We start from the raw sequence: 13,841 nt of genomic DNA on the forward strand, positions 1-13,841 counted from the left end.
GGGGGGGGGGGAGAGGGATTGAAGCGGGGGAGGGGAGAAGGCCGGCTCGCTCAGCGCCCTCTGGGTCTCGCCTTACTTCCGGGAGGCGGGGGGAGAGGCGAGGCCCGCGGAGCCCCCGCGTCCTGCCAGCCTCCGGGTCCGCGTCTCTCCGCGGTCGCGCGCTGCCTCCTCTCCGGGCGCTGGCGCGGCCCGCCGGCATTTGGAATTCCGCCCGAGAGGGGGGGGCGGGGGCTGGAGGAGGCGGCGAGGAGGGCCGGCGGCCGGCGGCGAGAAGCGGAATCCGGGGTCCAGAGCGGCGCCGGGAGCCGAGCCGAGCGGCGGCGGCTCGGGAGGCTCCGCGCTGCGCCCGCCCGCAGTGCATCAGCGTGGCCGCGCGACATCCCCGGGATGCTCAACGCGGGGCATTATGCACTGGTTAACAGGCTCCGGGCTGCCGAGCGACTTGTTTGAAGCATTTTCTCCCTCGCTCTCGCTTTTAATCTTGTCTCTAGTGGCGTGTGTAGGGGGGAGGACTTTATTTCCATTGGCTAAGCTCTCCCTTCCCACCCACATCTCTTCCACATCACCTTGGTGTCTCCCTAAATAAAACCAGCCCTCCTTATCGCCTGGAAAAAATCAGGAGCTAGAGTTTGAATGGGTTTATATAAACACTCACCCCTGGCACCGTGCGGCTGGGCTCCCAGGATAAACTCAAGGCGCCTGGCCTGATGCTTGCTTTGCCGTGTTCTCTCCCTTGAACGTCAAGGTTTGAGCAGAGCCCGAGGACTGGGAACTCTTCCCTGAAATTGGATCAACCTGAAGCCAGTTGCGGAACTGCACAGGGTCCCCATGGACCTCAAGGAGAGCCCCAGCGAGGGCAGCCTGCAGCCCTCGAGCATCCACATCTTCGCCAACACCTCCACCCTGCACGGCATCCGGCACATCTTCGTGTACGGGCCGATGACCATTCGGCGTGTGCTCTGGGCCGTGGCCTTCGTGGGCTCCCTGGGCCTGCTGCTGGTGGAGAGCTCCGAGAGGGTGTCCTACTACCTCTCCTACCAGCACGTCACCAAGGTGGATGAGGTGGTGGCCCAGAGCCTGGTCTTCCCGGCTGTGACCCTCTGCAACCTCAATGGCTTCCGCTTCTCCAGGCTGACCACCAATGACCTGTACCACGCCGGGGAGCTGCTGGCCTTGCTCGACGTCAACCTGCAGATCCCGGATCCGCACCTGGCCGACCCCGCGGTGCTGGAGGCCCTGCGGCAGAAGGCCAACTTCAAACACTACAAACCCAAGCAGTTCAGCATGCTGGAGTTCCTGCATCGCGTGGGCCACGACCTGAAGGATATGATGCTGTACTGCAAGTTCAAAGGGCAGGAGTGCGGCCACCAGGACTTCACCACGGTGAGTACTTGGTTTTCAGCTCATTCTTGCGCCTGGTGCTCTTGAGAAGTGGCCGCGCCGGGGGTCTCCCTGTGCTTTGGAGCAGGAGAGAGCGTATGGTGCCTGAGTTGAAGGCCAAGAGGGTAGTTGGCCGGAGTTGTTGGAAGTGGTCGGAGAAGTCCGCCTCCTGGAATGGGGTGCAGTTGTCTGGTCAGATGTGGAGGGTGAGCAGGGGGCCTGCGGTGGGGGATCGCTCCCCCAGATGTGCTGAGTTGGCTTCCTCCCAACCAGAGGGAGGAGGCCAGAGCTGTCCGTTGTCCAGGGCACTTGGTATCTGAGCTGTGTGATTGGAACAGCTTGTCATTGACGAGGTGGCATTTTTTTTCTCTCTCTTTCTCTGCTCGGAAGTGGCATCAGGCACTGCATCCTGTGGGCTGGGCTGGAGCTAAAGCTGCCAGAGAAGGGGGTGTGGGGCCCCAGGCAGCCTGGGTGGTTCCAGTGGCTTTGGGAGCTTGCTGGAGCAGGTGATGCCGCCCGGGGGTGGAGGTCTTTGTGCTTGCTTCTCTTGTGTGGATTCCGAGCTCCGTGTGGGGAGAGGAGAGGCCGGGGGACCCCCGGTGTCCGTCTGGTCTGCTGGCAGGTTGGAAGCAAAGAGATGTCCAGGGTGCTTGGGCCCAAAAGGAGCGTGTAAGTGGAGGCCCGTGTGTAGGAGGATGGCCAGTGAGGCGCCTGTGAGGGTGACGCGGTCCAGGCTGGCTTGTCTGGGAGCTTTGGCTTGAAACTCAAAGGCTTGGTTTGCTGTCTGTGCAATCGCTTAACAACGTGGTTGCGAGAGGAGTGGTGTGGGGAGGGGGCAAGCAGCTGTGGGATTGGAAAGCCTGGAGGAGGAGTGTGGAGCTGAGTAAAGAGGAAAGGCGGAGGGGGATGTGGCTAACATTCAGGATGGGGCTTCCTAGAGGGGCAGGGAAAGGATGGGCGGAGAGCTGTCATTGCCAGGGTTCTCTGCCCAATTAGTGGGCTGCTGGGCATAACTTGGTGTAAGGGGTCAGACTGCAGCTTCAGCCCCCTCCTTGCTTCCAGGCAACTCTGGGGCTTCGGGGGCCATGGGACCCTCTAGAAGCCCAGGGTGGCCGCTTCTCCCATAGCTGCCTTAGGGAGAACTCAGAGCACTGGGGTCTCAGAGCCTTGAACCAAATTGTCATGGTAGGTTCTGGGTGGCAGGTGCAGCAGTTGCAAAGGAACTGGACTCTGTCATCAGCACTTGTCTGGGCCCTCTGCCTAATTGAGACATGCCCTACCTTGCCGATAGTGCGTCCATTCCCCACCTGCTCTCCGATCTACTGCCTACCGGCTTCTTGCTCTGAGTTCCTGTTAATGCCACAACCAGGCTCTGCCTGCAGCCTCTGTACTTGCAGTTGGCTGTCTGTGATTCTGGAAAAGCCCAGAGTGCCAGGGAGGAAGGGGCCTTGCCACTTGCATCCCATAGAGGTCTGTTTCCTGGGGGAGCTGTTTTTACTCTCCGTTTTAAACACCGTGAGGGAGAGCACAACAAAATCAGTGGTGGTGTCTTTATACTAAAGACGAAGAGGGTCTGAGCTGGCGGAAGGGACAGCCGTACTGGAAGCCCTTCTAAATGGAGCAAAGAGGACCCTAAAACAGGCCATGCACAAATGATGTCTTAGGTGGCTTGAGAGGGAAGGGGAAAATGCCTCGTTCCTGAAGGCTGAGACCATCCTTGTATCCCACCTGTGCTTTCTAGTGCCGTGGTAACACTTGGCTTCACCACTGCACTTTGCAGCTCGAAAATGCACTCGCTGTTCCTCTGTCTGCGTGAACACACAAGGAACACATGGAGAGAAACTGCAGTTGGTAGCAGACCCTGGACCGAGTTCTCAAACATCCTCATAACTGCGTGTCCAACTAGTGGCTTCCTCGCAATTCATGATCAAGTTCCATTTCCAAGGAAAGGTTCTTTGACCCACGGCTACTGTTTTGCACTTAGCCCATCATTTGAGTTACTGGAGTCCCAAGAGGCCAAAGATCAGGCCTTCAAGCCTTACGTGGGCCTTTGACCTCTCCGGGATGTCTCTCCAATAGTAAAGTCGCTTGTGGGTATGGTTTATTAAATAGTGAGTGGCACGTCACTCTCTGCCATCCTCACCAAATCCAGGCGTGTTCCCCCTTGGACTGACCCTCAACGTATGCCCTCCCCCAGCACCGAAAAGGGGGTGAGCCTCAGGGCTGGATCCCCACGCTGTGCGGGAAGTGTCAAAAAGAGCACCCACTCCAGGAAATCTGGAGGAGGCCCCAGGTGGACCTCTGATCTTTCTTACCCTTTGATCGCAGCGGAAAGCCATGCTGAGCCTCTGTGAGAGGGGACGCACACCAGATTTGTTCCAAGACCTTGCAGTGAGGGATAATCCTTCCCACTGCCCCTTTGTACACCTGTCCCTTTTGGCCTAGGGTATAGTATGCTCATTCTTAGGGCAGAGAACCTCGCAGGTGGTTATGGGAGAAGTCTAGTTCATTGGCGTTCTCACTCATTCATTCTCTCTGCTGCTCATCCCTCTCCAGTTGGCTTATTTGTTAGGCCCTGCCTGGGTTTGTCCTATGCTGGGTGGCTTCTTGCTTTACATGCTGTGGCTGACAGTATTAGAGAAGGTTGGGGGAGGGGAGGTCCCAAGTGGATCACTTTTCCTGTTTTTCTTTTTCCATAAAGCATACCTAGTGCTGTCTCCAGGGTTATTGCTTCTGCATAAGCTTTCTTATTCCAGGTTCTTAGCTGGTGTGCAATGAAGTGCATAATACCCTTTAATTAGTGAATGAGCCATGATTCTAGCAGAGGGAAGGACTGTTTGTGGAGGTTAAAAGTCCCAGGAAGCCAGGTGTGGAGTTCTGACTGCCGTGTAAACAGCTGTGCTCCATGCTGATGCTGGTACACTCTTAGCCCTCACCTGGGATGATCTGAATGCAGATAGGCACGTGTTTGTCCTTCCAGGGAAAGCAGAACAGGGCTTGCTTCCATAGTGCCTGCTTGGGGGAGATTGCCCCACTGACCTCCACGAGACAGATGGATGGAGGTCCGGATGGGGTGTCTCTGGCCGTGACGGTGGGCGGTCTAAGGTTACAATTAGGAGCCACTTCTTAGCTTGAATGGGTTCGAATCCCAGCTCCATCATTTTCTAGCTTATTCCCTAGGCTTCGATTTGGTCATGGACATCTCCTATTAATACCTGACTTTCTAACTCACAAGGTTATTGGGAGGAGGAGCCATGTGAGACACTACATGTGAATGTCCTTTTGTACTTTGTGACAACTGTGCAGATGGAAGGCTGGGACAGGACTTTCTCCATGTTAGGAGGAGTGTTATTGTCCACTGCACCTGCCCTGTTTGCAGCCCACCGTAGGAGTCAGGTGATGACTCATGCTGTGAGCATGAACCAGGGAGATGGAAGTGCTGCTGTTTTCTCTCTCTGGAGCCCAGGGTTAAAGCCCAGCCTTGCAGAGGTGGGATTTCTTAGAGTGGAGGTCACAGCTGGGTTCGCTAGCTAACTATTGCTGACAGGTGGCAACTCCATTGTTTGTGACTAGCATGTGACTATTTCACGTTGTTTCTCTGCTCATCACAGTGGGGTTCATCTGCCTCCAAGTTCAGGAATGCAAATGACCCTTCAGTTGGCACTTGCAACTCGATTACCGTAGTTGTGTGTGTTTGTGCTTTCAACTTGAGATTTCTGGGTCTCCTGGGGGGCTCAGTTGGTTAAGCATTTGCCTTTGGCTCAGGTCATGATTCCAAGCTCCTGGAATCAAGTCCGGCATTTGGCTCCCTGCTCAGTGGGGAGTCTGCTTCTGCCTCTGCCTCTCCCCGTTTGTGCGCGCGTGCTCTCTCATACAAAATCTTAAACCAACAAACTTGAGATTTCTTAGGAAAGGCATTTCTTTCTTACTGAAAGCGAGGTCTCTCCACAATGAGATCTTGTTAGAGGCACATCTATGGGTCTTATGTGTCTGTACCACATAGCGTTACAAAGACGTAGAGGTGAGGGCTTAGGAGGCTACATGCTTGGGATTCTTGCCCAAGGCTGGTGGGTCCACAGCTAACCTCTCGGCCTTTCTTATTACATGAGGAGTAGGCGCGTGAAGACTGGGGGCTTTGGGGCAAGAGCTGAGCTGGAATTCCACCTGTGTTCCCATTTACTGTTTAATCTTCAGCAAGTTCCTTAGCCTCACTTTCCCCATTTTTAAGAATCGAAACAGTAATACCTGACACTTGGAGTTGTACTGATCCAGGGCGGTAGTGTATGGCAAGAGGCCGCGTGTGGCGGAGGCCTGGTGCATACGGGGTGGACCCCTTGCTCTGCTGCGCGGCCCACGGGAGTGTTGACTGAGCCTGCGCTAGATGCTGGCTCCCTTGACTCTAGGCCAGTGTTCTTCCTACTCTTCCTTACTGTGACTCACCACCAGCTTTAGAGCACAGGCAACTGCTATGCTCCTGGGTTCTACGTTCTCTCAATGCTTATGCTTAGATTTCCACTTCCCCTGGGCTTTGGCTCCTATCAATTCTGTGGCCTAAACATCCTCTCCTTCCCTACCCTCTGGGCTTCCACATTGCAGCTCATGCTACTGACAGAGCTTTTATGACCATGCGTCATGTTACTGCACGCACAGTCTTCCCTCTGTTGACCCAAGAGAACACCTGCTCGGCAGCAGTTATAACGCCAGGCCAGGGACTTGCCATCTGAGAGCTCACTGCTCATTTCCCATCCTTTCTAGATGGAGAGCTGGTTGAGAGCCGGCATCTCGGATTGTCAAATGCATTATCTGTGCATGAGAGGCTGAATACGGGCCAGCACGCGGCCGGTTGTTGATTACAAGTTGCTTTCTGTTTCCTGACCGGACCCAGAATCTTTTGTTTGTGACTGACTTTTGGCTTCCGCGCCCCCCCGCCCCCATGTTTATGTCTTTAAATCCGATGGGTCCTTTAAAATCCAGCTCTAATATCTCTGTAGCCTTTTCCAGGAAACCATTGCCAATCCCTCCCCTCCATGACCGTAATCTAAATGAATTTCTTCCTCCTCTGTCTTTGAAAGAGCATTTTGGCTCCCTCCTCTGTCAGAGCACTCACTGTGCCTTTCCTAGCCTTAGACTCAAAGTGTTTACGCTAGAAGAGCCCTCAGAGATGATTTGATTTAATACCTGAATTCTTTAGCCACAGATAATTTTTATGCATTGCCTATTTCTGTCTCTCTTCCCTGTAAGACATGATGTCTTTACTGACCTTATATTCTCAGGGCTTAGAATTGCTTAGCACATGGTAAAGCTCTCAAAATGTGTCTTCCAAGTGCGTTAAGTGGGCTTGAAGCTACTGGAAGGTAAGTTGACACGCTAGCTGATAGAAAGGGAGATAACAATTTTTCAGCCTTCTTCTCCAGCGTAGGTATCTGGGATCCCACCTGCACCGGGATGACGTGTCTCATTATGGTCATTATTTTAATAATATACTTCCAGATGATGGAAACAATCCATGCTCATTGGAGAACACTTGGGCAGTGTGGGGAAAGAATAGAGAAGAAAGACAAAAATTGCCTGCAGTAGCACCCGGATGCAATTACATGTCTTATTTTGGGGCTTGGGAGTAGCTCTGTCCGGTCACACAGTGTGTGCACATTTGTGTGTCCGTGTGCCTGGGACCACACCTTCTGTGCCTCTGGTGACTTGTTTGGCGTGCGGCACACATCCAATCAGTGTCAGCTTGCTCTCTTGTGTCCCCGGGGTAGTGTCCAGGGTGTTAGAGATTCCCTCCAAGGTCCACTTAGCGTCAAAGCAAAATCCAAAGCTAGGTCTGATCAATACCCCTCTTGTGGGCTGCGTTTTGCCTTCTCTGCCAGAAGCACTAGGGATAATTTGTGAGAGCCAGTGGTAACCACCCCTCTTAATTCAGCCTCTTTGGATTTTAGGTTCACAACTGAACACCAGTTCCCCTCCTCTGATGGCACTTGATCGATAATTCATCTGTGCATTGACCTGAAACTATCTTGGTCCCACTGTTTGTTGTATGCTTACTAGGATGAACCACGGATGTGTTCGTTGATACCAAATTAGATCGCCTGACCCTGCTTCTAGATGAGGCCCAACCTTATGACTATGCAGAGTCATGAGGACCATGGACTACAGAGACCATGAGATTCTCTTTGTACAGACCATTCCTGTCTGCCTCATTACATGGGTGTAGACGACCCTGTCTCTCCATCACTTGTGAAGTCTTGGGGCTCTATGACAAATGGTCGAAACTGCACTTTTTTTTTTTTTTTTTAGGATTTTATTTATTTGACAGAGAGACCGCGAGAGAGGGAATACAGGCAGGGGGAGTGGGAGAGGGAGAAGCAGGCTTCCTGCCGAGTAGGGAGCCCGATGCGGGGCTCGATCCCAGGACCCTGGGATCATGACCTGAGCCACCCAGGCGCCCCTAAACTGCACTTTTATTCCTTAAGGTGCTTGGACGTTTTGTGAGCATTTGCCATGTGGTTGGAAAGGCAACCACTGCCAAGCTGAGCGAGGGATTTTTTTCTTTGGTCCCACTTCTGATTTGCAGGACGTGAGGTTGTGGCTCCCTGGAAGTAAAGCTTTCAGGGGTGTATTGAATTCTCTCTGACATGTTGGATGGATAGGGTAGTGACTGGGAGCTGTTACAATGACCCACATCATCAACTCGCAGAGAAAAGCGGATACCGCTGCACAGACCATAGAGCTAGTGCCTCGATGCTTGTGGGGCGAGCCTATGTGTCTGTGCCTCTGTTGCCCTAGGACTTATTGGATTGGTAATGGGTCCCTTTCCCCCTCTCTATAGTGGTTCCCTTTTCCTTCCTACAGAAAGTCCTTCCCTTAATGAAGAGATGAGTTCTAGGAATTTTTCTGCAAAGCAAATCCTTGCTCACCACTGGTTTCTATAGTACGAGCTGAAATGGGATCCCATTAAAAAAAAAGAAATCCCCCAAAGACCGAATTGGCAGCTTTTAGCACCAGGTTTGCTGTCAGAGCTATTGCTCCATAGAGCAGTTCATATTTCAAAGTACCAAGGATCCCATTCTCTCCATCAGACAAAAAATATACCACCTAGGTCAAGAGATAACTGAAAGTATGCTGTGTGTTTTCTCTTTTGTCTGAGTGTTTATGTTTGATGGAACTGAGTTGAAATAGCAAACCGGACTGCAGGGCCATTTGACCCACAATCTGTTATAACCTGGAACTAATGGCCTACATCATCGCCCCTGCAAGTGTGAAATTCCATAGATCACATTTCACCCATGCAGTGGACTTAAAACTAGTCCATACAGACTGGCCTTAGTGGTTACTGGGTAGCAGATGCCCCCAGAAATACATGCTGATTATTTGATAAATCTGAAGCTTAGGATAGAAGCGTGTTTACTGGGTTAGGCTTTATTTGGGAACAGCATTCCAAAAAGTGTCATCCTTTTGATGCTGAAGCATCTTTCTACCTCCCAGTACTTATTTCTCATGACTCAGGTACGCTCTATATTGATTACCTCAGTGATCATGGAAATTTTTACTCAAGAAATCAAGCATGAGACACGGGAGGAATGTATTTGCCTGTATTTATTGACTTCTGTTGGTTGAGTCGTACAACCTTGGGCAAGATAACTAGCCTCTGGGGGCCTCAGTTTCCTCATCTGTAAAATGAGGGGGTTGAAGTGGGTGATTCCAAAGGACTTGCCCACCTGTCGAACTCTACTGCAGTAAAGTATAACCAACATTTATTTTTCGGATTCCACGTTTGTTCCCTGACACTGCAACTTTTAACTTCTATTTGGGGGAGGGAGCTGATGTTCTTTTGCAACCAGATCTATTTATCCATTTATTTGTTTTATTTAGATAGATCTGTGCAGTGGAAGCAGAAACACTCTGATATGCTGAGTGGTTGTAGTGGGGTAAAGGGAGGCACAGCACCCTACTTCCAAAATCCTGTCCATGAGCCTGGCTGCATCATATCGGTCTGACTGAAAGTTTCCATCACTAGTCCTGTGCTTGTGAGCGGGGATGCGCGTATGAATTAGCAAGGACATCTTTGGAAGATGCTGCCGAGGTCCCCTTTGGTGCTGCTAGGGGTCAGGTTCTTGATCACTCATAGCTGTACCAATAGCACCGCCACTCCTGGGAATAGCTGGGAAGTTATTCACCTCCCCACCGCCTGGGGGCAGCCCGTGGCCAGCGACTAACTGACCCAAATTACCAGCCATCTTGCCTCAAGATGGTACAACTTTCCAAGCAGTTTACACTCCAGAGTTTCCCACAGGACGAGGCTGAGCCGGAACTCTCTGGTGGTTTCAATATCTTTGCTTATCTTTTCTCCCTTGCCCATATCCTGCATGCCTCACTCCCTGAGGTCTTTCCCTCAATAAATCACCTGGATGAGAAACCCCATCTCAGGCCTTGCTAGGGAGTACAACCCGCGTGGTGATGAGTTTTAGCTTCTCTGTCTGTTTGGTAACAAGGAGAATCATCTAGGCACATGGACCAATGACTGGCTTAGAAAGAGGGAAATACCTGTTTCAAAAGTCTTCTAAGCCTTGAACTTTCTAGATCTGTGTCTTTAACTGGGGCCTATACCAATTTCCAGGGGAGGTTTATCTTTTTAATTTTTTTTATTTTAATAATTCAAATGAACATCTAATTAGGATTCACACCTCGGGGAGCAGCTGATTTGCTCCTCTTTGGAGCTTCTTGCCCAAGCAAAGCCCTTCCTGCAGTTGCCCATATCCTCCGAGTTGAGCTATCCCTATTCTCCCAGCTGCTGCCTACCCCAAGGAGCTCACATTCTAGCTCATACCTTCACCAACACCTGAATTCTCATCTTTTCCCAGTTCTGCTCTGAGCTTGCCTTTCCCAGCGCTCCTCCCCCAGCCAGCCTTCGGTGCCGTTTCTTCCTGGATGTGCACCAGTCTGGCTTTGAGCCACAAGGAGGAGAGTTTCACGTTGGCCGTGGCTCGGGCCCATCTCTAAAGCAGGAGGCGGTGAGCGATGTCTGGCTGACCAGGGGTGATGTTCTTGATATGTCACAGAAACCATGAGTGATGAGCGTAGGAAAGAACTGAGACTCCTTAGCCTGCAAAGGGAAGTGGGTGACCCAAGGCAGGGCGATTGCCTTCTGCAAACCCTTGGAAGGCAGTCCTGGGGAAGAGGAGTGAAACTTTCTCTTGCAAGGCTGGAGCGCAGAGCTAGCCCCAGTGCGGGTACGGGGCAGAAGTTCAGAGAAGTGGCTCCCGGCTGATTGGAAGGAGCCGTCCTGGGAGTTTTGAGGACCCGTGCCCTGTCAGCAGCTCCAGCCCGGGCCACACAATTGCTTATTGCCAGTGCTGTAGGGGTGGATCAATGTCAGATGAAGGGCTGGATTTACCGGCCTCTCAAGTTCCTTCCAATGCTGAGCATCCCTGATTTATTTCCTTCCTGAACAGATATTTGAAATCAGAGGTGAGGGGCATTGGCATTTGACATTGGAAAGAATGGATGATAGATGCAAGCCAGCTCGTCCAGCCTGCAGAACCACCCCCATTTCCCAGCCCCGTGTAGGGCTGAGGCTGAGTGTTTCAGAAACCAAGGTTAAAAGGGTGCTGTGGGCCAATCCTTGCAGACAAGAGAGCGGATATTCAGTTTGTCCAGACAGGAAGTGTGTGGGTGCGGGTGGCCAGGGCTTGGGGTGGCTGTTCAAAGACCCGGCCTCCCAAAGTGAGTGTGCGTGCCTTTCTTGAGAAGAAGTTCCCAGAGGAATTTGTCATAAGTTCTGGGCTCTAGATCCAATCCTAGAGAGCAAATCTTGGGTGTGGTTTGGTCTGGCCTGGTTCCATGTGGTGTCTGGGGAGACTGGGAGGTATATGGATTAGAGGTGGGTGGGGGTAGAGAGACACTGAGCTACAGGGGCTAGGAAGGAGGCTAATCTGGTCCCAAAAATGCCCTGATCCAGAGCACCAGGGGATAGTGGCAAGTGTTGGAAAGATGAAGGGGCTTTGGCACCTGAGATAATTACATAAGTGATTAACTTTGTGGCATGATCATGGAATTTAGGGTCCCATAGGTGTATGCTCCAGACTTTGTGACTGTGATTTTGATGAATAAGAAATATATATTTGGTCTTCGTTCTTGGCTCCTGGTACAAGAGCTTTAAATGCCCTTGGAATTTCCTGAGAGATTGGGGCGAGAGGAGAATCTTTGATTATTCTTAATAAGGGCCTTTCAACCATACCTGATTTTATGCTGATGAAGTGACTCTTGGTGGCCCCTAGATTGCTTTAGGATGGAGGCTGGGTGCCAGAGGAACCAACCCTCTGACCGGAGAGAGGGGTGGAGATTGAGTCAATCCCCAGTGACCCATGATTTAATCCAGGGTGCCTATGTTATGAACCTCCACAGAAAACTCTAAATGAAGGGACTCGGAGTGCTTCTGGGTTGGTGAGCATATGAGGTGCCGGGAGGGTGGTGTGCCTGGGTGGGGGGTAAGCATGGAAGCTCTGTGCCCCTCCCCCATATCTTAGACACAACCTGAATTGCATCCTATAAGTAGTACCAATAAATTCCTGAGTTCTCTATGCCATTCTAGCAAATTATTGAATCTGAGAAGGGGGTTGTGGGAATCTCTGACATATAGCTAGTTAGTCAGAAGCGTGGGTGACCTGGACTCATAACTGGCACCTGACGTGAGGGACATTCTCGTGGGATCGAGCCCATAACCTGTGGGGTTTGCACACACTCTGGGTAGTCAGCCTCAGAATTGTTTGGCATGAGGAGAAAGCCCACACATTTGGCGTCAGAAGTGAAGGGCTCTGGGAGTCCCAAACAGAGCTCAGTAACGACCTCAGGCACATTATTGACCCTCTCCACGCCTCAGTTTCCCCATCTGTTAAATAATAATAACCCTGGCACTTGCCTCATAGGATCGTTTGCAGCCATGGAAGGAAGTGAGAGAAGTGAAACTTCTAGCAACGGGCCTGATGTAGAGGGCTCAGTATTTTGTTGCTGTTATTTTTATTATGACTAAGAGGGGCTGGTGATTCCCCCACAGTGAGGGGGGAATCCAAGAGCAAAAATGTTTTTGGGGGAATCCGTACCGACATCAGCAAGTCTCAGGAGTATGGGGAGTGAGGCTGCAATCAAGCCTGGGGCTCAGCTCCTGCTCTTACTGGTGGGTATAGACTTTGTCACATCTAGAATTCCTCCCGTTTGGTCATTCCTGTGTAGTTTATAAAACCTGTGAATTACTAACATTTTCTGAGCACAGAATATATCCCAGGCCCTGTTCAAAGTCAGGCACCTGATGGGGAGTAACTCATTCAGTCTTCACAACCGCCTTGGGAATGATGGATTATTGGTAACTCTTTCTGGCATGGAAAAAATTGGGGCTCAGAAAAGTGACAGGACTGATGTCACTTAGCGAGGAATTGGTGGAACTGGGTTTTGAACCGGGAACTCTGGTTCCAGATCCCCTGGATGCTTTCACTACAAGATGCTCTGTGATCCTCACTAACTCTGAAAGTGAAAAAGGTAGTGATGTATCTGTTTCCCAGTTGAACATACATAAGGCTCAGAGAGGTTTGGTGACTGGTGCAGGGTCCCTGGTGCAGGCACTGGTGCAGGCACTCGTGGGGTTTAGAGTCACGCCTTTTGATTTCCTTGGGGTGTTTTCTGTAAAGACCTCAAGCTTATTTGTACAGGGCTGAGCTGCATGAAGTCGGGCCATTTGTCAGCAAGTCTTCAGCTCCAAAGGGTTGGGGTTTAGGCACAAGGTCCCTCAACTTATCTGCATCCTCCCCTGGGAACCTGGAGCCTGGCAGCTGCCAGACCCAAAGCCGAGCAGGAAGACTGGCCCAGGTGGGGGTGCCAAGTTGAGAAGCTGGAGAAGTCTCTTCTTGCCAGGGTGACACTTGGGACGACTCTGAGTTGCAAAACGGGGAGCTCAGGAGTCTGTGCATGTGATTCTGCCCTGCCTGCCCTTTCTGCCTTTTCATGCATCCATCCATTCATTCATTATTTAAAAGATTTTATGTATTTATTTGAGAGAAAGAGAGAGTGAGCACACACGTGCACGAGCGGGAGTAACGGGAACAGCAGAGGGAGAGGGAGAAGCAGACTCTCCACTGAGCAGGGAGCCTGATGTGGGGCTCATTCCCAGGACCCCAGAACCATGACCTGAGCTGAAGGCAGACACTTAACCGACTGAGCCACCCAGGCACCTCCGCATTTTAAATCCGACTCTGGGTGGCAGAAAGGATGACTTTGGGAGAAGCAGCTGTGTTTAAGGCACCGGGGGGCTAGAGCTTGGTATCGAGAGCTTCAGCTTCTGCCTCTGACCCAGTGGCTTGAATTTGGACATCTAGTCCAGGTGCACTCTGATTGACAGATGGGCAGGTGGCAGAAGAATACAGTGGGTAAGAGCTGGGCTCTGGAACGAGACTGTCTTGATTCAAATTCTA

At 51.5% G+C, this 13,841-nt stretch overlaps 1 protein-coding gene across 1 annotated transcript in view; it reads left to right on the forward strand.

The window, feature by feature from the left end:
* The first annotated feature begins 828 nt into the window (after nt 1-828).
* ASIC2 (acid sensing ion channel subunit 2) overlaps nt 829-13,841 on the forward strand; it is a 1,007,421-nt gene continuing 994,408 nt past the window's right edge. Inside the window, exon 1 of the mRNA XM_008695389.1 lies at nt 829-1,383. Coding sequence (XP_008693611.1) covers nt 829-1,383 — 555 coding nt within the window. The remainder of the gene's footprint in view (nt 1,384-13,841) is intronic.

The sequence above is a fragment of the Ursus maritimus genome, unplaced genomic scaffold, assembly GCF_017311325.1.
Source record: "Ursus maritimus isolate PB19 unplaced genomic scaffold, ASM1731132v1 scaffold_24, whole genome shotgun sequence".
Lineage (NCBI taxonomy): Eukaryota > Metazoa > Chordata > Mammalia > Carnivora > Ursidae > Ursus > Ursus maritimus.